This window comes from Macrobrachium nipponense, chromosome 42, assembly GCF_015104395.2.
Source record: "Macrobrachium nipponense isolate FS-2020 chromosome 42, ASM1510439v2, whole genome shotgun sequence".
Classification (NCBI taxonomy): domain Eukaryota; kingdom Metazoa; phylum Arthropoda; class Malacostraca; order Decapoda; family Palaemonidae; genus Macrobrachium; species Macrobrachium nipponense.
The window spans coordinates 43,615,218-43,640,217 of NC_061103.1; the positions used below are offsets into that span (position 1 = coordinate 43,615,218).

General features: G+C 36.6%; 1 protein-coding gene across 3 annotated transcripts in view; it reads left to right on the forward strand.

Moving 5' to 3' along the window:
• The window catches only part of LOC135213169 (rho GTPase-activating protein 100F-like), a 341,178-nt gene that overhangs the window by 88,544 nt on the left and 227,634 nt on the right, over positions 1 to 25,000 (forward strand). For all 3 annotated transcript variants that reach the window (XM_064247116.1, XM_064247117.1, XM_064247118.1), the window contains exon 2: positions 8,649 to 8,751. In XM_064247116.1, the coding sequence (XP_064103186.1) occupies positions 8,668 to 8,751 (84 nt within the window). In that variant the 5' untranslated portion in view covers positions 8,649 to 8,667. The remainder of the gene's footprint in view (positions 1 to 8,648; positions 8,752 to 25,000) is intronic.

A 25,000-nucleotide genomic window follows, 5' to 3' on the forward strand; every position in this document is an offset into this window, starting at 1 on the left:
CTTGGTGGTGATACTAATAGCCGATGGAGAGAGGAAGTGTATATGAGAGAGAGAGAGAGGAGAGAGAGAGAGAGGGAGAAAATAGTCGACAGCACCCAAGCAATCTACTGGATGGCTGTAGGGAACGAAAAGAGGTGGAGGAAGCTCCCTAGACCCCCCTCCCCCTACCTCCCGTCTTTCCCCCTCTACCTCTCCCTCTCCCTCTCCCTCCTCTCCCCGCTCCCTCAAAACAGGCTTCAGCTCTAGCTGCTACTAAACCACCACCACCACCACCGCCGCCGCAGCGAGGTTTCTTAGGCCATTTTCCACTGCCCCCGAATTCTGGACCTTGACCTGACTGACCTCTTTTGCGCAGCGCTGCTATTTGGCGGGGCGGGGGGTTGGTGGGGGGGGGGGGGGGGGGGGGGGGGGGGGGGGGGGGGGGGGGGGGGGGGGGGGGGGGGGGGGGGGGGGGGTTTAAGGGTCATTTCACTTAGCACCTGTCGCTTCGATACGCGCTGCGCTGCTGCTGCTGCTACTGCGCTGACGTAGAAGTTTATACGCTATAGAGGCGACTTCCGGTATAATAGCGACGATTCTATTTTTTTTTTTTCCTTTTAGTTACGCGGTCCTGGCGTGTCTGGCATCGCGTTGCTTTTCGTGTACTAATTCCATTGATCTTTCCCGGGCCCTGCGCGCCGCGAGAGAGAGAGAGAGAGAGAGAGAGAGAGAGAGAGATCGTGACTCGTGGTTTTGGTGGGGGTGGGGAGGCTTGTGTATAGTAAGGGAGAAAGGAAGGGGATGGAAGGCAGAAAAGTGGGAGAATTGAAAAGAGAGAGAGAGAGAGAGAGAGGGAGAGAGTAACTCGTTCGTCGGCGGGGGGGTTGTGGAGGGGGGTGGCGCTTATGGATGGTAGTGGGAGTTTTGTGGGGAGGAGGGGGTTTGAGAAGAGGAAAAGGGAAAAGAAAGGGATTGGGAAAGAGGAGAGAGAGAGAGAGAGAGAGAGAGAGAGAGAGAGAGAGAGAGAGAGAGTTTCAAGTTGCCGGGCAGGTGAGGAAGTGTATGCGATTACTGACCTATCTTTTTTTTTTTTTTTTTTTTTTTTTTTTTTCAGAGAGAGAGAGAGAGAGAGAGAGAGTTTACCAAGTTCCTAACTATTTTCTGGGTGAGCAGCTGAATGACACAAGCAATTGCTTAGGTTTATTACAAAAAAAAAAACAAAAAAAAAAAAAAAAAAAAAATCACTGATTTGTAGCAAACATAACCTAGCTATGATTAATGTAACCTAACTTAGCCTCAGGGCCTGAACTTAATTTTGACGTAAACTTGACCTACATAACTTAACGATCCAAATTATTAAAGGCTGAATTGCTATGGAACTGTATGACCCAACCAAATCTAGTATAACCTAACTAAACACTAATGTCGTAATCTACGTAAGGTCAATTTAACCTAATTTGGCTTAATACATTGCCCAAAATATTAGAACCAGCATGACGCTGTTAGATCTAGTGTAACCTCACCTGACCTAACATCATTAAGTTACCTAAATACTATAGGTAATGTAACCTTACCAAACCTCATATAGTAGCTAAAGTACTAATGACCGGCGTAACATGCTTACAATGAATGCAAGATATAACACATGAGACGGCAGGAACCACAAAATTTATCGGGCATAAATACCCATTCTTTTTAAGGCCCCGACGAGGTTCATAGGTGGGTATGTCTAGAGGCACCTTCAGCCATTATCGTTAAATCTTAACATAGATTAGTGATTTTCCAGTTGTCATTTTTGATGAAAAATATGGTAAGAAATATTGATGGAAACCTTTTTGATATATAGTTTTATCTTTATATTGTTACATTTTTTATAATACCATGCAGTCACTCTCATTATTATTATTTGGTTTTTATCACAGTTCTCCAATTCGACTGGGTGTACTTTTATAGTGTGGGTTCCGGAGTTGCATCCTGCCTCCTAAGGAGTCCATCACTTTTCTTGCTATTGCATCCGTTTTCTAGATCACCCTTCTTTACATGTGTCCTGGAGCTACTTCACGTCTAGTTTTTCCAGATTCCTTTTCAGGGATCTTGGGATCGTGCCTAGTGTTTCCTATGACTTATGGTACAATTTTCCTTTCTGGCATATCCCATATCCTTCTTATTTCTATTTTTCAGGTCTTGATACTTATCCAATTTTTTTTCCCTTTCTTTCTCTTCAAACTCGGGTGTCCCATGGTATTGCGACATCAATGAGTGATACTTTCTTCTTGATTTTGTCAATCAACGTCACGTCTGGTCTATTTGCACGTATCACACCCTATTGTTTCTGATACCATATGTCCCAGAGGATCTTTGCCTGATCGTTTTCTATCACTCCCTCAGGTTGGTGCTCGTACCACTTATTACTGCAGGTAGCTGATGTTTTTCTTGCACGGCCCTCCAGTGGAGGGCTTTTGCCACTGAAATCATGCCTCTTTTTGTACTGGTTCTGTGCAAGTGCCGGCATTCGCTTTGCTATGTGGTTTATGGTTTCATTTTTCGTATTGCACTTCCTACATGTGGAGAGATGTTTATTTCCGTCTATCGTTCTTTTGGAACATATTTGGTTCTTAGGGCCTGATCTTGTGCCGCTGTTATGTTTCCTTCTTTAGCTCTCCCCCCTCTGTAACCATTGCCATGGTGTCATCGCTGGCTAGTTCTTTAGTCCTGTCTCAATGTATTGTCCGTGCATTGGTTTGTTGTGCCAGTCCTCTGTTCTGTCTGTCATTCTCCTGTCTCTATATAGTTTTTGGGGTCTTCGTCTACTTTTATTAGTCCTTCTTCCCATGCACTCTTTAGCCACTCGTCTTCACTGTTTTCAGATATTGCCCCAGTGCTCTGTTTTCGATGTTGACGCAGTCCTCTATACTTTAGTAGTCCTCTCCTCCTTCCTTTCGTGTTATGTATAGTCTGTCCGTATTTGCTCTTGGGTGTTTATGCTTGTGTATTGTCATATGTTTCCTGGTTTTCTGATCTTATGCTGCGGAGTTCTGCCATCGTCCATTCACTATTCCTGCGCTGTATCTGATTACTGTACTGCCCATGTGTTTATGGCCTTTTATCATATTTTCCGGCGTTGAGTTTTTGACTTTTGATATCGCCTTGAGTCTCTGCATATATTCTTTCTGAATCGTGTCCTTCATCTTGGTGTTTTATATTTCCCCTCCTTCCATTATTCCCAGGTATTTGTATCCTGTCTCATCTATGTGTTTGATGTTGCTCCCATCTGGTAGCTTTAATCCCTTCAGTTCTCGTTACCTTGCCTTTTGTATGTTAACTAAGCGCATTTTTTCTATTCAAACTCCGTCCTGATGTCCCCAGATACAATCCTTACGTCTGGATTAAGGGTATCTATTTCCTGATGCTCTTACCATACAGCTTGATGTCGGTCCATGAACATCAGATGGTTATTCTGTTGCCTCTTTTCTTGAGTGGTACCCGGCATCCTCTTCTGTAGTACTTTTGTCATGGGAATCATTGCGACTACGAAAGAGTAGTGGGGACAGTGATTTCGCCCTGGAAGATCCCTCTCCTGATATTAACCTCTGCTAGTCTTATTCCAGAAAGCTTGTAATATTGTATTCCAGTTGCGCATTGTATTTTTGAGGAAGCTGATGTGTTTTTTCCTCTGCCCCATATATTTTCAGGCATTCTATTAGCCATTGTGTGTGGTATCATGTCGAAGGCTTTTCTTATATCTATCCATTGCCATGCTTAGGTTGGTTTTTGCTTCTCCTACTGTTCTCCCATTACCATTTTGTCTATAAGAGCTGGTCTTTGTGCCCCTACACTTCCTTCTGCAGCCTTTTCTGTTGTGGGGGTGGGGGATGTGTTTTTGTCCTCTAGGTAGTTGTATAGCCTTTCACTGATGATACCTATTAGTAACTGCCACATTATTTTGGTAGGCAGGTGATAGGCCTGTAGTTACTGGCTTATATTTCCCTACTCTTGTCTTTTTTGTACTAAGATGTTCTTCCTGTGGTCATCCATTTGGGGTTGCTTGTGATTTGAGATACAATGCTGGAAGTTGTTCTGATATTCGTGGGTGAGGGCCTTGAGTTTTTGAGCAGTATCCATGAAACTTCAATCGGGACCTGGGAGGGGCTTTTTCCAGTTTGGCATTTTCTTTAGTTGGTGTCTGACTGTGTCTGTCGTGATGTCTGTGAATCTTTGTTTTTAATTTCTTCCCTGTTTCTTCTTCCCTTAACTTCCTGGAGCCATGTTGCATGTGTTGTGTGATACCGGATTTCTCCATATGTTTTCCCAGAGTCTCTTACTTGGTTCGGCTTCAGGAATTTCTGGGTGGTTGTCTTCCCCTCTTAGTTGGCTGTATAGTCTTTTCTGGTTGGTTCCGAATAGTTGTTCTGTTGGTATCCCTTATTCCTGTTCATGTTTAACCGGCCTGATCTTATGTTGCTTTTGGCCTTAACCTTCTGTTTTACATCTTCTGCTTGTGTTGTTTAGTCCCCCTCTCTGTACTTTGTATTTCTCGTTCAGTTTTAACTCCTTGTTTTCTTGCTTCTTAGCCTTTTTTCTGTCATCTCTTCTGTTTACTCAAGTCGATCTCATCACCATGATTTGCTTTTTCCACGCGCCTTTTCCAAAGGGAGGTGCTGTTTTGGTTTCTGTTGGTAGTTGTGATGGTGTGTTGGTGTTCGAATCCCCCATCAGTTTTTCTGCTACTAATCTTGCTCCTGCATATGTCAAAGTTATTTTTGTTTCTGTGATACTGGTGTGTGTATTATGCCCATTTATTTCATTGACCTCAACTTGTTTTCTCCCTCCCTTATTTCTTGGTGTTGTAGGCTTTTCATGGAGGGATCTTTTGTTCTCTCTGTATCTTGCTCAATCCATTGTCTAATCTTTTCTACCCATTCCGTCCTCTCTGTTACTTCGTCGGTGTTTCTTCGTGTGTCGTTGTTTGATACCTCATCCTCCCTGTCGTCTTCTGTGGCATCGTCTCTCAGTTCGTCTTCGTGTAATTCGTTTGTCGTGTGACATTTCCCTTTCCAGTTCTCTTTATTATTATTATATTATTATTATTATTATTATTATTATTATTATTATTATTATTATTATTATTATTATTATTATTATTCAGACGGTAAACATTATTCAGATCAAACAAGCCCACTAGGGCTCAACTTGAAGACATTCAAGCTGCCAAAAGATATAGTAGATCATTTGAAAGAAGTAACAGAAGATAATAAATACATAAAAAGGAGATTATAAATGATAAACTCTTATATACAAAAGGTTCTCCAGACAGCTATAATAACTCGTATATAATTATTTTCTTCTCAGACACCTCATTATCACCGTAATTAAGCAAAAATGCTAAGCTTCCTGCTTAGCAGAATTTGTTAACATAACTTTTATCATCGTCCCCCCCCCCCCCAAATAATTTTCCTGCTCGGACAAACTTCAAGCCGGGTTGCACAGTTTTGGCATTTTTTCGTGGGGCAGGAATTTCCCAATAATCCGAGAGAGAGAGAGAGAGAGAGAGAGAGAGAGAGAGAGAGAGAGAGAGAGAAATTGGCAATAGATGGATGGATAGCTAGGGATTACAGACTAAAAGTGAGGTCACCTCTGTAAGTACAGAGAGAGAGAGAGAGAGGAGAGAGAGAGAGAGAGAGAGAGAGAGAGATTATAAGCAGCAAGAAAAGTTATTAGTGGAAGTACGAAGAGAGAAAGAGAACTGGACTGAGAGAGAGAGAGAGAGAGAGAGAGAGAGAGAGAGAGAGAGAGAGAGACCTCTACTTTAAATCCCCCAGAGGAAGAGAGACAGCAAAAGAGAGAAAGAAGGGATAGGCCGCTACTTTAAATCCCCCAGAGAGAGAGAGAGAGAGAGAGAGAGAGAGAGAGAGAGAGAGAGAGAGAGAGAGAAAGTAAACTTTCCTTCCCGGAGAGGCTAGGGAGAGAACTTTCTTTGACAAGCGTCCCGTCGACTGGAATTAATTTTGCTGAATCCGCGAACTATTTTCTTCATTGGGAAGTCCCGTCTTTAAGAGTAATCTTCATCTCTTTCTTTATTTTCTTTATTGATTTTCTTTTATTTCTCATTTCTTCCTTTAGTCACGAGATTTCAGGCGATTAAGGGAATTAATATTGAATAAATATATTCTTTCACCATACTCTGTAATTTTTTTTCCATGGATACATCCTGACATTCGAGAGGGGCGTTTTAGCCTTCCTGTACCAGTAGGTCCCATTTTCGCTTTCTCGGGGAGTAAGCATACAAACTAGTTTGTTGTTGTCCTTGTTGGTTGGGGAGGGGGGTGGGTGGGTTAGGAAAGCCCTATGGAAAAGCCTAAAAAGGTCTGAAGAAGCTGCTATGACTTACAGTAACCCCTTTTTAAAAAGCTTTGTCTTTTGACGGACGGACGAACTAACGAACGCTTTTCCTGAAACGGGGGCGAGGGGTTGGGGGGAGGGAGGTTCATGGTTCCAAGGACAGGGGTCGTATGGTAGGGAGGGTGTGTGTGTGTGGAGAGTTTCCAACGTATGTTTTTTTACTACAGAAAGTTTTCTATCTTTTTTCATTTCTTTATTTTCTCAAACATTTTCCGAGTGTTTGATTTGGCCTTCGTTCGGGTGCAGGGTAAAAGGACAGAGAGAGAGAGAGAGAGAGAGAGAGAGAGAGAGAGAGAGAGAGAGAGAGAGAAGTTGCTGTTGAAATGTGGCTTCAAGATGGATTCATCGAATATTTATGTAGAGAGAGAGAAGAATTATCTTTAGAAGGTAATTATACTTTTAGAAGAATTAGATTTGGAATATAACACCTTTAGAAGAATAACCTTTAGATACGAATTACCCCTTTACAAGAATTACCCTTAGGAAGTAATTACATCTTCAGAAGAATTGCCTTTAGATGGCCATTATGCCTCTAGAAGAAGAATTACCTTTTGATGGTAATTATACCTCTAGAAGAATTACCATTAGAAGGTAATTACACCTCTAGAGGAATTACCTTTAGAAGGTAATTACACCTCTAGAGGAATTACCTTTAGAAGTTAATTACACCTTTAGAAGAATTAAATTTAGGAGGCAGTTACACTTTTAGAAGAATTACATTGGGAATATAATGACACACCTATAGAAGAATTTCCTTTAGAAGGTAATTACACCTTTAGAAAAATTACTTTTAGAAAGTAATTACACGTTTAGAAGAATTACATTTGGAGTATAAGGACACCTTTAGAAGAATTACCTTTAGAAGGGAGTAATATCTTTAGAAGAATTACCTATTGAAGGTAGTTACACCTTTAGAAGAATTGCATTTGGAATATAAGGACCCCTTTAGAAGAATTACCTTTAAGAGGTAATTACACCTTTAGAGGAATTACATTGGGAATATAATGACACCCATAGAAGAATTACCTTTAGAAGGTAATTACACCTTTACAAGAATTGCCTCTGAAAGGTAATTACACTTTTAGCCCTAATCTTGAAATAGTTTTACCTGAAATGACGTCACTTCTTCAGACCCTGACTCATAGAACACATCAGTTTAAAAAGATAAAGTAATTTTGTCTTCTGTAAACATAAAAGAAGTTTTATTTAGATTTTCTTTTAAGGAATCAAGCAAAAAAAAAAAAAAAAAAAAAAAAAAAAAAAAAAAAAGAGGCTAGGCTAGTGGGCAACAAATGAGGGGCTCTATGGGGTCCTCATAAAATCATGTCAAGGAATCAAGCCAAAATGAGGCCAGGCTAGTGGGCAACATATGAGGGCCTCTATGAGGTCCTCATAAAACCATGTCAAGGAATCAAGCCAAAATGAGGTCAGGCTAGTAGGCAACATATGAGGTCATCTATGAGGTCCTCATAAAATCATCTTGGCTTGATGAAGACGATTTTGATTTGATGGGTCCTGAGGTACTTTGTAATTTCGGTTAAAGTTTTACTATCCTTAGTAAATCGTGACTTTTAATTTTTAATAAGGTCGATTTCACATGAATTTAAGCATTTACGTAAATTTTTTTTCAGTACGCCTTAATTTTTTTTTTTATACTTTGTACAGTACTGGTCAAAAGTCCAGGACTTGAAGTATTTAAGATTTTTTGGCATTACAGGTGAAATTGCAAAAAAAAAAAAAAAATCTCAAAAGGTATCTGGCAACAAGCAGATTAACCAAACATTTCTCAAAAGGTATCCTACAACAAGCTAAGTAATCAAGCATTTCTCAAAAGATATCCTACATACAACAAGAGGAGTAAACAAACATTTCTCAAAAGGTATCCTACAACAAGGAAAGTAAACAAACATTTAAACATTTCTCAAAAGGTATCCTACAACAAGTAGAGTAATCAAACATTTCTCAAAAGACATCCTACAGCAAGCATAATAAATAAACATTTCTCAAAAAAATAAAATCTTTAAAAAAAAAAAAAAACACAAATATGCCTAAAAAAATTCATATGACAACAAAAGTAAACAAACAAATTCATACCCAACTACTTAACTTAAAAAAAAAAACTAAAATAATTCATCGTCATGTAAGTAACTAGTACACCAACTCAACAGATATCATACATAAACCACTACATTGCAAGGACTGATATTATTGCCATATATCCCAGCTCTGCAAAGTGTATTAAAGAATCTTCTTCTTCTTTGCTTCTTCAGGTGGTTGGAATGCGTGCTGATGGTCCTTGTGGACGGTGGAGCGGTGAGGGATCAGTTGGTGGTCGCGGCCCGCTCAAATATGCTCTGTTGCGGAGGTCGCAAGGTGAGTACTTGGTGCCCCTTCTGTTTCTAAAATCCGGCGTAAGACCAAGTGTTCGATGCATATCGTGTTTATTTATGTACGGATTACGTTTCACTAACCAGTGTATATTTATCATTTTTATTTACTTGTTTTTTTATGTATTGATTTATTTATTTATTTAATTCAGTCTATATTTTGTTTATTTGTGTACGGATTATGTTTCACTAACCAGTGTATATTGATAATTTTTATATACTTGTTTTTTATTTATTTATTTATTTATTTATTTATTTATTTATTCAAGTGTTGGGTATATATTTTGTTTATTTATGTACAGATTCTTTTTCACTAACCAGCGTATATTTATGATTTTTATTTACTTGTTTTGTAGGTATTTATTTATTTATTAATTTATTTAATTCGGTGTATATTTTGTTTATTTATGTACGGATTCTCTTTCACTAATCAGTGTATATTTGTCATTTTTATTTACTTGGTTTTTGTGTATTTATTTATTTATTTATTTATTTATTTATTATTTATTTAATTCGGTGTATATTTTGTTTATTTATGTACGGATTATGTTTCACTAATCAGTGTATATTTATAATTTTGTATACTTGTTTTTTATGTATTTATTTATTTATTTATTTAATTCGGTGTATATTTTGTTTATTTATGTACGGATTCTGTTTCACTAATCAGTGTATATTTATCATTTTTATTTACTTATTTCTTATGTATATATTTTTTTTTATTTAATTCGCTGTTTATTTTATTTATTTATGTATGGATTATGTTTCACTAACCAGTGTATATTGATAATTTTATATACCTGTTTTTTATGTATTTATTTATTTTTATTTATTTACCTTGGGTTTTTTTATTTATACCTGTAGTTTATTTATTTATTTTATTATTTATTTATTTATTTATTTAATTCGGTGTTTATTTTGTTTATTTATGTACGGATTCTGTTTCACTAATCAGTGTATATTTATCATTTTTATTCACGTATGTTTTATGTATATATTTTTTTTATTTAATTCGGTGTATATTTTGTATATTTATGTACGGCTTATGTTTCACTAATCAGCGTATATTCATAATTTTTATTTATTTGTTTTTATTTATTTATTTATTAATACACGACACTAATGAGGACTAATTAGACTCATGGTTGTGAAATGAAATTGTTGTCTTCAAATAAGTGAAAATCTGAGCGTGACAGGATTAGGAAGGTAGGTTATCTAGGCGAGGAAAGACGACATGCATGTTGTCGGGTGTCTACATAGGGAGCCGAAAACTATTGCGCGGGTCAGTCGTTACCGCCCTGGCCTCATTTGAATCTCGAAGTGAGTCTGAAATTTTATTTGTGGGTTGAATAGTTCTACATGTATACATAAATACATACTATATGTATATATATATATATATATATATATATATTATAAAATATATATATATATATATATATATATAGTTATGCTCACCTCCGCGAAGACCAAACGCTTGAAACCAGTGATGCGATATCCGGTTGTGGTTGTGACGAAGTATTGCTTGCAACTTATTTCTGCTCAGTAAATCAAGGAAGTGGAAAGTATTTTTTTCTTTTTAGGTTTTGCCCAAATGCTGTGGGGAGAGCAACTCTCTTTGGAAGAGTGAATTTTCTCAGTTTTTTTGCGGGTTGTTTTGTGGAAGAAATTACGAGAAAGGTAGAGAGAAGTGCAGTGGAATAATGAATGGAAAAATGAACAGGAAATGAGAGAGAGAGAGAGAGAGAGAGAGAGAGAGAGAGATGTTTGAACCTGAAAGAGTTTGGGGTAATTCAGATTATATATATATATATAATATATATATATATATGTATATATATATATATATATATATATATATATATATATATATGGTATATATATATATATATATATATATATATATATATATGTATATGTATATATATATAAGGAAAATGATAAGCAGAAATCCAAGCGCTTTCGTCTTTACTAAGACTTTGTCAAGGAACAAATGAAATACAGTTGGAAAGAAAGTCATCAGGTAAACAACAAGATCAAGAATACCAGGAATATCAATGAATCTTGTTTCATCAAGGCAAATAATGGAAATGTTCTAAATTTAAGTCTTGGTTTATTTAAACTTGATGCCTTCAAAATGAAACAAGTTGTAGATAAATATAAACAACAAAATTAATATATTCAGTTTTTACATTTTTTGGATTATACAATACGTTGTAGTTTCTGTTAGGGTTAAATCTGTGTTTAGGTTTGTGACCGTGTGGTTTCCGATAATCCTGAATTGTTTCCTTAATTTTTACCATTTTGACAATTAACCATCTGGTATTCTTGATCATGTTGTTTACCTGATAACTTTCTTTCCAACTGTATTTCATTTGTTCCTTGACAAAGTCTTAGTAAAGACGAAAGCGCTTGGATTTCTGACTATCATTTTCCTGTGGTATTTGCTTTAATGAAGTCACGTGCGTCACTAATTCATATGTGGCTTCTTGCTAACGCCCCCCCCCCTCTCTCTCTCTCTCTCTCTCTCTCTCTCTCTGTTTTCCATTTTAATCATTACAAACACATTTATATAATTTACAGACACCTACATTTGTTCACGGAATCACATTCAAGCAACGTTGAATGTAGTATTTTTACCTATTTTAATCACAATTTATGTCAGACTTCACGAGAGAGAGAGAGAGAGAGAGAGAGAGAGAGAGAGAGAGAGAGAGAGAGAGATGTAGCGTTGTGGATTACAATAGCCAGGGGAGCCTATAAATAGACCTTTATTCAAGATGAATGAGGGTGGACTGATTGAGAGAGAGAGAGAGAGAGAGAGAGAGAGAGAGAGAGAGAGAGAGAGAGAGAGTGACTTGACTCCCATTCTCCCATCTATCTCTCTCCCTCTCTCTCTCCCACCTGTATTCAGAGTGAAATAATGAGGTATTTTTTGTAAAGAGAGAGAGAGAGAGAGAGAGAGAGAGAGAGAGAGAGAGAGATGGTCGGTCACCCTTTTCTTCTTAATAAATGAGGGTTTTACATCCCAGGCGATATTCTCTCTTTCTCTCACTTCTGCTGCCCTTCTTATAATTTTTTGACTTTATACATTTATTCACACACACACACACACACACACACACACACACACACGTTCAGTTGGCAACCATTGCGATGCCATGGTTTACCAAATACAGGCATCTTCAAAAGCTAAGAACCCTTTTGACCAAATGCTGATCATTCCTCTTGTCAAGGATGATTTAACATTTTTAACAAGTCCAGAGTCAGTTTCGTGTCATGAAGGTAAAACCATATACACGTACTTTCAAACTTAAGGTTTTTTTGACCAGGTTTTGTTAATTCTTCTTGTCAAGGATGATTTAACATTTATAACAGTTCAGAGTTAGTTTCGTGACATGAAGATGAAACCATATACCTTCAAACTAAGGGTCTTTTTTGACCAAGTTTTGTTCATTCTTCTTGTCAAGGATGATTTAACATTTATAACAGGTTCAGAGTCAGTTTCATGGCACGAAGAGGAAGTGGTTGATTTTCATGCTATTCTAATTATAAACACCTCCCTCTTGATTCTAGCCCACAGTTCAGTAGTTACTTTAAATGGGAAACTAACCGATTCACTGAAATGTGTATTTCTACGCTGCAATTAGCAAAGTTATCTTCATTAATTGCAGAATCACCAGTTAGAGTGGAAACGAATTCCTGAAATTCACTTTTGGGGGCATTTGGAATGCACACACACACACACATACAATTCCAGAACATACCTGATGCCCTTAACCTCATTAGTTCCTGTATAGTTCCTGTATTTGCATCTGTAAATTCTTTAAGATGAACGAGTTATTTTCGGAAGATTGAATTTCAAGTCAGTTGCCCCTGTGCTGGGTTTGTTCCAAATGAATAGCGTTCGTCTTCTGAATAATAATAATAATAATAATAATAATAATAATAATAATAATAATAATAATAATAATAATAATAATAATAATAATAATAATTTGATTGACAAAATCAAGAAGAAAGTATCACTCACTGATGTCGCAATACCATGGGCACTAGAGTTGAAGAGAAAGAGAAGGAAAAAGTGGATAAGTATCAAGACCTAAAAATAGAAATAAGAAGGATATGGGATATGCCAGTGGAAATTGTACCCATAATCATAGGAACACTAGGCACGCTACCAAGATCCCTGAAAAGGAATCTGGAAAACTTAGAGGCTGAAGTAGCTCCAGGACTCATGCAGAAGACTGTGATCCTAGAAACGGCGAACATAGTATGAAAAGTGATGGACTCCTAAGGAGGCAGGATGCAACCCGGAACCCCACACTATAAATACCACCCAGTCGAATTGGAGGACTGTGAAAAAAAAAATAATAATGCTGTTAAAGAGAATGGCAGAATTAAGCCACTTGATTTGATATATTGCTAATTTTTAGAAATTCACAATATGAATATTGGCCAGTTACTCACAAGCATCGCTGAGCCAGAGAAGCCGACAAGACAAATAGAAAAAATCTATATAGAATCAACTATCTTAATTCTGCCGTTCTCTTTAACAGTATTTGCCTAAAAGACCGTCTTTTACCAAAATAATAATAATAATAATAATAATAATAATAATAATAATAATAATAATAATAACTGATGGGGATTCGAACACCAACACCACCAGCACTACCAACCCAACAGAAGCCAAAACAACAACCTCCTTGGAAAAGGCGCCTGGAAAAGCAAATCATGGTGATGAGATCTGACTTGAGTAAACTGAAAGAGATGGCAGAAAAAAGGCTAAGAAGCAAGAAAACAAGGGAGGAACTCAACGAGAAATACAAAGTACAAGAGAGGGGACTAAACAACACAATAGAAAATGTAAACCAGAGGCTTAAGGCCAAAGCACATAGATCCAACGGTACATGAACAGGAATAAGGGATACCAACAGAACAACTATTCGGAACCAACAGAAAAGACTATACAGCCAACTCAGAAGGGGAAGACAACACCAAGAAATTCTGAGCCGAATCAAGTAAGAGACTCTGGGAAAACATATGGAGCAATCCGGTATCACACAACAAACATGCAACATGGCTCCAGGAAGTCAAGGAAGAAGAAACAGGGAGAATAAAACAAAGATTCACAGAGATCACGACAGACACAGTCAGGACAACCAACTAAAGAAAATGCCAAACTGGAAAGCCCAGGTCCTGATGAAGTCCATGGATACTGGCTCAAAAACTTCAAGGCCCTACACCCACGAATAGCAGAACAACTCCAGCATTGTATCTCAAATCCCCGTGCACCCAAATGGATGACCACAGGAAGAACATCCTTTACAAAAATACACGAGTAAGGGAAATATAGCTAGTAACTACAGGCCTATCACCTGCCTACCAATAATGTGGAAGTTACTAACAGGTATCATCAGTGGAAAGGCTATACAATTACTAGAGGAGACAAAACACCATCCCCCACCAACAGAAAGGCTGCAGAAGGAAGTGTAGGGGCACAAAAGACCAGCTCCTGATAGACAAAATGGTAATGAAGAACAGTAGAAGAAGGAAAACCAACCTAAGCATGGCATGGATAGACTATAAGAAAGCCTTCGACATGATACCACACACATGGCTAATAGAATGCCTGAAAATATATGGGGCAGAGGAAAAAACACCATCAGCTTCCTCAAAAATTACAATGCGCAAACTAGAATACAATACTTACAAGCTCTGGAATAAGACTAGCAGAGGTTAATATCAGAGAGGGATCTTCCAGGGCGACTCACTGTCCCCACTACTCTTCGTAGTAGCCATGATTCCCATGACAAAAGTAACTACAGAAGATGGATGCCGGGTACCAAAACTCAAGAAAAAAGGGAACAGAATCAACCATCTGATGTTCATGGACGACATCAAGCTGTATGGTAAGAGCATCAAGGAAATAGATACCCTAATCCAGACTGTAAGTAACGAGAACTGAAAGGATAAAGCTACCAGATGGGAGCAACGTCAAACACATAGATGAGACAGGATACCTGGGAATAATGGAAGGAGGGGATATAAAACACAAGAGATGAAGGACACGAGCAGGAAAAGAATATATGCAGAGATCAAGGCGATACTCAAGTCAAAAACTCAACGGCGGAAATATAATAGCCATAAAACACATGGGCAGTGCCAGTAATCAGATACAAGCGCAGGAATAGTGGAATGGACGAAGGCAGAACTCCGCAGCATAGATCAGAAAACCAGGAAACATATGACAGTACACAAAGCACTACACCCAAGAGCAAATATGGAGAGACTATACATAACACGAAAGGAAGGAGGGAGAGGACTACTAAGTATAGAGGACTGGTCAACATCGAGAACAGAGCACTGGGGCAATATCTGAAAACCAGTGAAGACGAGTGGCTAAAGATGCATGGGAAAGAAGGACTAATAAAAGTAGACGCAAGACCCAGAAATATACAGAGACACGGTGAATGACAGACAGAAGAGAGGACTGGCACACAAGCCAATGCACGGACAATACATGAGACAGACCTAAAGAACTAGCAGCGATGACACATGGCAATGGCTACTGAGGGGAGAGCTAAAGAAGGAAACTGAAGGAATGATAACAGCGGCACAAGATCAGGCCCTAAGAACCAGATATGTTCAAAGAACGATATACGGAAATAACATCTCTCCCATATGTAGGAAGTGCAATACGAAAAATGAAACCATAAACCACATAGCAAGCGAATGCCCGGCACTTGCACAGAACCAGTACAAAAAGAGGCATGATTCAGTGGCAAAAGCCCTCCCACTGGAGCCTGTGCAAGAAACATCAGCTACCTTGCAGTAATAAGTGGGTAGCGAGCTACCAACCTGAGGGAGTGATAGAAAAAACGATCAGGCAAAGATCCTCTGGGACTATGGTATCAGAACGGATAGGGTGATACGTGCAAATAGACCAGACGTGACGTTAATTGAGAAAGTCAAGAAGAAAGTATTACTCATTGATGTCGCAATACCATGGGACACCATAGTTGAAGGGAAAGAGGGGGAAAAATGGATAAGTATCAAGACCTGAAAATAGAAATAAGAAGGATATGGGATATGCCAGTGGAAATCGTACCCATAATCATAGGAGCACTAGGCACGATCCCAAGATCCCTGAAAAGGAATCTAGAAAAACTAGAGGCTGAAGTAGCCCCAGGACTCATGCAGAAGAGCGTGATCCTAGAAACGGCGCACATAGTAAGAAAAGTGATGGACTCCTAAGGAGGCAGGATGCAACCCGGAACCCCACACTATAAATACCACCTAGTGGAATTGGAGGACTGTGATAGAGCAAAAAGAAAGAAAAAAAAAACAACAATAATAATAATAATAATAATAATAATAATAATAATAATAACAACACTGTTTAGAATCAAGAGAATCTTTTTAGTATAATCTTGTCTATTGGGTTCATGATTAATTCCAGTGACATTCTTTGTATTTGCTATTATTGAGTAACATACAGGGCGACCATAAAATCCCATTACCATTACAAGCAATAAATGCTTGTGATAGTACTGGGACTTTATGGACTCCCTGTATCTCATTCATGACAATCATATTCACAATTCTTCAGAATTTAAAATACTGAGTCTCCTCGAAGTTAGGGAAAAGACTCTTAAATATACATATATTGGTCTTACCCTTACCAATCTTAATCCTTGACAATAAGGTTTCAGATAAGAAGTCAGAAAATTGGTCATAGATCCTGTGATATTTTTTTTATTATAATTAGATTTCATTATTAACTTGCAGAAAGTAAGGCTTTAGATTATGAAGTTTGTGGTGGGATTTATATATATTATATATATATATATATATATATATATATATAATTAATCTGGCTACGTATTGCACACACAAAGAAAATTAAAACTATATTAAAATTGGATTAAGATGGAAAAGTGAAATTTCTAACTTGATGGTAGGTGGCAGACTTATTATTATTATTATTATTATTATTATTATTATTATTATTATTGTTGTTGTTGTTGTTGTTGTTGTTATTGTTGTTGTCGTTGTTGTTGTTGTTGTTGTTGTTGTTTAATGAAACTGTCAAGTCTTTGCCACTATTACAAAATCAGAACATACCATTTTTAAAACAATGCCTCGGGGTAGAAAATCATCATATATATTACTAAATATTCCAGTTTACCTTCAGCCCATGCAAGGAATAGGCAAGGGAAGGTTCGTTTTCTATTAGTCGCCTTGTGACCGAGTCTTCAAAGAAGACGGAATTTAGTCAGAGAATGAATAAAGGGAGACTATCCTAGTTCTGATTGCATTTCGTTGCCTCTAAAGATAACAGAGTTGCTTATGTATTTCAGTTTTACTACAAAATACAATTAGCAAACGAGTACCTGGGCACTCCTAATAAGTGTGGGTAACTTCTTTTGTGATGTACTTTTTAAAAGTACTTAAGTATTACGCTGCATTTTAAAAAGTAATGTAAAGTAATATTGAAAGAAATACAAGGTATTTATGGGGACAATTTTGTTAATATATTTTTTCAACAGTTATTTGTGAAGGTTCTATTAATGCTTCATACCTATGTGAATGCAAGAATCATCTGTTAATAGAGTATATGTCTCTCTCTCTCTCTCTCTCTCTCTCTCTCTCTCTCTCTCTCTCTCTCTCTCTCTCTCTGAAGATGACCCACCCTGAAATGGGTAAAGCATGGAAAGTATTAGTAAAACAATAAAAATATCCCTACATATATTATTGTACAGCATCAATAACAAATAGAATAATATTTATACGGGAAAATATATCTGGAAGGAGGGAAAAAACAAGAAGAAAAATTCCCAAAAGCGGAAAAAACCCACTTCGGAAAATAAAAAGATTTTTTTCCCTTTGATATTTTGCCAGTCGATGAGAAAAACTTTCCGATGCCCAATTACTGGGTCTTCGTCCACCTCCCCTCCCTTCCCCTCCCTCCCTTCCCTCCTCCCTCCTCCCTCCCTCCCTTCCTCCTCCCTTATTTCCTTACCTCCTTCATTCTTTACCTTCCTTCATTTCTACATCTAAATTCTTACCTGTTTTCTCTTTTATTCCTTCATTATTCTTTCATTATTCCTCCTCCCTCTTCCCTGATTCCTCCCTATTCCTCCCTCCCTCCCTCCTCCCTACTTCCTCTCTCCCCTCCCTCCCTTATTCCTTCTTCCCTCCCTTTACCTCTTTATTCCTTCATTATTCCTGCATTATTTTTCCCTCCCTCCCTCTTCCCTGCTTCCTTATTCCTCCCTCCTCCCTATTTCCTCCCCCTCCCTCCCTCCCTCCCTACTCCCTCCCTTCTCATTCCTTTCTCTCTTTTTTTTATATATATTTTAAACACTTATGCATTCTCAGATTATCTGAAAGGTCGAAAACAATGTGGAAGTTATTTACCCGACTGGTCTCTCTCTCTCTCTCCTCCTAATGACACTTAATGACAGCCACAGAAATTTATTTGCGCAATTAGGGAAGGCTCGACTGGATGCTCGTGCAAAGTACCTGAGATGTACACACACACACACACACACACACACACACACAGTATACAGGGTGTCCATAAAGTCCCAGTACTATTACAAGTATTTATTGCTTGATAATGGTACTGGGACTTTATGGACACCCTGTATATATATATATATATATATATATATATATATATATATATATATATATATATATATATATATATATGTATGTATGTATATACTATATATATATATATATATATATATATAATATATATATACATATATATATCGAGCTACAAATGTCCTTTCCTTTAGAGGTAGAGTGAATTAGATATTAAAGGACATTTGTAGCTCGATGTATGTATATGAATCACGGTAATGTGATATGACAGTTATTAATATATATATATATATATATATATATATATATATATATATATATATATATATATATACAGGTAAAAATATTCTGTTACAACAGAATTCCATCTAATATAAGGAGCCCATAAAAACGCCAAAATATAGAGAGAAAAAACTATATTTCAGAGACTGTTGTCTCCCTCTTCAGGTAGATGAATGAGAAAAGTTACAGAAAAGGTGGTATTTATACCAAGAGATCCATCCACAGGTAAGCCAATTTAGGTCACCCCCGCTGATAATCTTCCTTTAATCCTCTTAAGCGTTGGTTGAATGAAAACTTTGTCAATGAGATCTGAATCCCATGCGTCCTTTGAGATGTTCATTACCTGTCTTTGTTTAATCAAGGCCGATTCCATCATTTGACTCTTGTACCTGCAGTTGCTGCTATAAATTATACGTGACAAATTCCAGTTTATTCTGTGGTTATGTTCATTTATATGGTTGAAAATAGCTGAGTTCTGTTGTCCATACCTAACTGACCATATGTGTTGTATTAATCTCTGGGGAAGTGATTTCCCTGTAAACTCGATGTAAGATTGGTCACAGTCCTGGTATGGGATTTCGTAAACGCCTGTGTCTGTGTTTGTATGTATGTATGTATATATATAACATTGTTGTATTGAAAGACTGGCGCAGACAATTGTCTAAAATTCCAAACATTTATTTGAATACCTCAATAAATGTAATATTTTTCTATTTATTCATTTATAAAGCCCCTCAACGTAAATTTTTATATATTAAAAAAACAGCAAAAAAGTTGAATTAAATATATATATATATACCGTCGAACAAGACCGTAGGCCTAGACATTTCTCTGAAAGCCTAAGTGGGCCTATACCGTTCGCCCCTCTTCCAAATTTTTCTGTTTATGTCGAACCGACAACAGTTTAACCTTTGTTTTTGTTGATCCTTTTGTTTACGAGGCTTGTTTTTGTTCAGACGCCAGCCATTTTGGGGGGGAAGGGGCTGTCGATTTCCTTTTTTTCTGACCTTGGGTCACGTGGAAACAAGGGGCGGTGCCGGTATTCAGGGGGTTAAGTCTCTTGTAAATAGATTTAAAAAAAATAATAAAAAAGGAATTTTTTGTTTTAATTTATTATTTTTTTTTTTGCTAGCGCACTGACCGGTAAGGTGGGTAGCTGAATGCCCACATTGACCTCAGGTCAAGTTGACGTAGTGGGGTATTCAGGGGAATAGGTTTCAAGGGAATACAGAAGGGTATGTGGGGTGAAAAAAATTCAAACAAATTTTTAAAGTTAATAATTTTCAAGAATATCCTTATTGTAATGGATGAAATTGGAACTTGATGTGTAAGTGTATTTATTAATTTTGCCTCTCAGTAGTGACTCAGTGATGTGTGTATATTATATATATATATATATATATATAAAATATGTATATATATATATATATATATATATATATCTTCTGTATATATATATATATATATATTATATATATATAGATATATATATATATATATATATATATATATATATATATATATATATATATTATATATAATGGTGGGTGTGTGTGTGTGTGTGTGTGTGTGTGTGTGTATGTATATATATATATATATATATATATATATATATGTGTGTGTGTGTGTGTGTGTGTGTGTGTACATACATATGTACATATATATACATATATGTATACGTATGTGTGTGTGCGACTGAGAGGAAAATAATGCCCATAAAATCTTATATATTTTATGAAGCAATAGCTCCCGTATTTTATTACCCAGGGAAAATATATTAATAGTATTATTTTAAAAAAAGGACGATAAAACATAGGATCAAGTTAATTAACAAATTCCTTGAGGGGTGAGCGCAGTGTACAGTGAGTTTCATAAATATAGGGACTGATTTCAAAACGTATCGTTCCAAAAGGACTAACTGGCAACAGAGGCATTTGTTTTGATTGTATAATTTTACTGCGGAAAATGCGATCTGTTCTGTCTATAAATTCAGTTAAATTATTCATTCCATTCAGTCTAAAAATTCTACTATATAACTTATTTTCATATATAGAATTACTTCAAAACAGCATGTCAAATGTAAACAACTTATTTTCAGATATATAATCTACGTCAAAACATGACAAATTTAAACCCCTACGTAATGGAGATGCTGTTATATATTTTATTATTACCAAATATAGAATTATGTCAAAACATTTAAGAAGACTGTAAACTCCTGGTACATATTAGATATCTATGTACAAAATGAATATGTATTTTTTATATTATTGATTTCAAATATAGAATCTGTGTCGAATCGGTAAGAAGAATGTAATCTTGTATGTATTTAGATTTCTATTTACAAAATGGAAATGCTATTATTTATATTATTATTTTATAATATAAGAGTCTGTGTCGAATCAGTAAGAAAAATGTAAACTCTCGGTGCATATTTAGATTTCTATTTGCAAAATGAAAATGCTATTATGTATATTATTACTTTCAAATATAGAATCTGTCGAATCTGTGAAAAGTTTGTAAACTCTGGGTTCATATTTAGATATCTATTTACAAAATGAAAGTATTTTAATTTTAAATGCGGAATCCACGTCAAAACAGTAAAAAGATTTTAAAGTCATGGTACAGTAAGTTCCAGAAGTGAAGCGACAAATTTCAGGATTGTTCGTACGTCTTTAAAAACTTATGTGGTTGCCAGTTAGGTTATTTTATTCCAATTATTGTCATCCTCTTTATCTGATGAATGATACGTATCAGTGATTAACTGTAGAAGCACAGAAAGTATTTCTCCAGTGAAACATCAAAGTTAGTCAATAATTATTTATAAAAAAAAAAATTCCCCATAGAAACATCTGCGGCTCTCAATGTGTGATATCAAGTGTTCACCATTGAGTGGCAGCAGGAACCGAGTGCATAAGTATTGGCTTAATATGATTTGTAAATTAACTTTGTACTTTTATAGCGTTATATCGAAAGTTATTATGATTTCTTTTGATAAAGCACAAAGAAGTTTAGCATCTGATTAAATGAAATATAAATAAGACACAAGTTGGTGTAAAAAAAAATGAAATCCAACTTATATGCGCGTTTAGCATTGGCTACATGGTTAAGCCTTTTCAAGAATCAAGGAAATATATTTTCCAGCTTGTTAGTTAATAATTTCATCGAATTCCTCAATTGTGCAAATTTTTGCATGTGGAATTGCGTTCAGGGTCGCATCAAACGAGTATTTTCGTAGGTTTCCACCATTTTTTTTTCAGTGCATAAGTGAGACAATTCTTGTCCATACGATCCGAAGTGTGAATATGCTTGGCGAGCATTATTTTAATTCGAGTATCTCCTGTTATGCTCTCTCTCTCTCTCTCTCTCGTCTCTCTCTCTCTCTCCTCTCTCTCTCTCTCTCTCCTCTCTCAGGACCTTTTTATCTAGTCAGGAATAACCAGAGGCCTGTTTTAAGAATCGAGCACTAGCCTGTTTGGTCATGCTCGGGTGCTTCTATATATATATATATACATATATATATATATATATATATATATATATATATATATAATATATATATGTGTGTGTGTGTGTGTGTGTGTGTATATAAATCGCCAAAAAACTCATAAATTTCTGTTATACAATAATGCTTGACTGGATCGAATTAATTACTGGTTGCCCATTGTTACGGACCCAGGAGGTCCGCTACAGGTTCAATATTATAATAAACAAAAAGATTCAGCACCAACAGTTGAAACTCGGGATACGAATATAGAAAGAAACACAAACAGAACAAAGTATTTACAAGCTTACTAACAAAGATAAATGCAGAATGGTTTCTCCTATTTACATAACAAAGATAAAATCTTACAGTATGTGAACTGGGGGAACATTGAGGTAATAAAAATACATGCTGGCTAGTTTTGCAGCTGTCGAAAATCAGTACAGTGAGGTAATGAAAATACATGCTGGCCAGTTTTGCAGCTGTCGAAAATCAGTACAGTGAGGTAATGAAAATACATGCTGGCCAGTTTTGCAGCTGTCGAAAATCAATGCTCGAAGCGATGGCTTCACAAAGGGGAACTGTGGAACTTCAAATGTCTTCTTGACTCCGTACTGTAGAAAACAATGTCTATCTTGATACTCGAAGGGCAGGTTACCCCTCAAAACCACCTTGTAGGACGTTTCTTCCCTAAAGGCTTGCTCAACATCGGAATATCTCCCTTTCCGACTACGGACAACTTAACTTCTGTCTCTCTCTCTCTCACTGTGGACGACTTGACTCGACTCCGACCACTTTCTCGAGCGTTTTATTCGTCTCTTATCCTTCGTCTGTTCCTTCTTCTCTTATCTCTCACTGATGATCTCTACTGCTGATCTCTCACTGATGATCTGATCTCTAATCTCTGCTGGTCTCTCATTGATGATCTGATCTCTGATACTTCGTCAGTCGTATATATACGGAGATCTGGGGGTGGGGCCTACCAGCGAACGTCACATACTCCCTAGAAGACATGAACGTTTTAGAAGGATCTCGACGAAATATTGCATCATATTTTGCGGCGTTTTCTGACGAAGTGATGGCGCATATTGCGTTCCACAACACGCCTGGCGATTCTAGAACCATCATGAGAACAGGCGCCTCCAACACGTGCGCAAATGCCTCCTTGCTGCAGAACTTCTCGAAGAAGATACGTTTTCCTTTCCTTTAACTTATAATTCTTGCTATAAAGCGATTACCATGACACCTGTGAAAATATGAATTTGGGAGATATCAGTCCCTTATGATAGCTCACTTACTCAAATTCAGTCTTAAATTTCACGGTTGGAATATTATTAGAAGGTTTGAGGTAAAGGGTTGAAGTGAAAAGGGTGGAGTTAGGATTGTGGATAGAGGCAGAGGTAGAGGGGGAGGAGGGGTGGTTGGGGTGATTTTACGTGTTCCGGTTGCTTGCGACTGTCTGTTTTATTTTTTATATAGCGAGTCTTTTTCCCAGGTGCAAGGACAGGTCCTGGTGTCAGTCTTAATGGTTCTATCTTTGCCTAAATAACAGACAGCAGCCCTGCATTGTAAGCCTTGCTATGCCTGGAACTAGGCCTAGTCACCTGAAGGTAGCAGTAGCAGTTAGAGCCTTCCTCGAAGATGGTGTTACATACTCGGTCCTATAGAAGCTAAAATTAGAACTACCAACCACACCCAACTTCTCTGTTGAATCTAGGTGCATTCATGGTTGATTATGTTTAATGTTGCGGAGATTTCTCCTTTACATTCTGTTGATACTTGCATGGTTTTATGCATCTTCGCTAAAATAAATGATATACACTATGATATTAAATATTTGTTTCCACATTGCTCGAAAAATACATTGGTAATGTTGGTAATCCTGTGTTGAACGAAAATTTCAAATTGTTTCATTTCTTTAGTTTGAAGTAATTACTAGCCTATACTTTAAAATAATTACTATTACCGTAATTTTTTCTTATGATTGTTATAAATATCATAGATTTGATATTTGTGCAACATATGTTAGCTTTATTTTGCTTGATAGAGCTTTCACTGTAGAAAAAAAATAAGTTTTTCAGCTACGTGTTGTAGTTGCCAGTCAGTGAATTTCGAACGAAATCCTCTGAAATTTGTCGCTTCACTTCTGGAACTTACTGTACATGAAAATATAAACTCCGGGTGCATATTTAGATTTCTACTTACATAATGTAAGTGATATTAAATAATTCAGTTTCAAATGCAGAATCTGTGTCAAAACAGTAACAAGATTTGAAACTTGGTACTACATGTTTGGAACTTCTCTTTACAAAACATTCGAAACATTTGCTGAATATTCCAAAAGTTTCGTTGAAAACGAAACCGTTTATTATGCAAGATTTGCCACGCCTGAAATCAATATTTTTTTCCTCTACAGCCTAACCGAATAAGATGTCCAAGGGGCAAAATGAATGAATTTGGTCTTCAAAAATGATTCACTTGATAAATAGATTAATTTTGAATACATGTTTTCAGCGTAAGAGAAAAAGAAATAAAACTTGGGTGTTCAGTGGACAGGTAATTTTGAATATTCATTTCTCGCTTGCAGTGATTGACAGTCCAGGTAACGCTTCTCAGATGTCAAATCAGGTCACCAGAGGACGTCTAAACACATTTTTGATGTTAGGTTTAATTACAAAATTGTATAGAAACTAGAATTACCCACGGTTAAATGTATTACTGTACAGTATATAACTGGAATAACAGAGATAGTTGTTTTGCATAATAAATATGAAAATATTGACAACTTGATGATAAAATTAAGGAAAATAAATATGGAAATATTGACAACGTTATGATAAACTTGAAG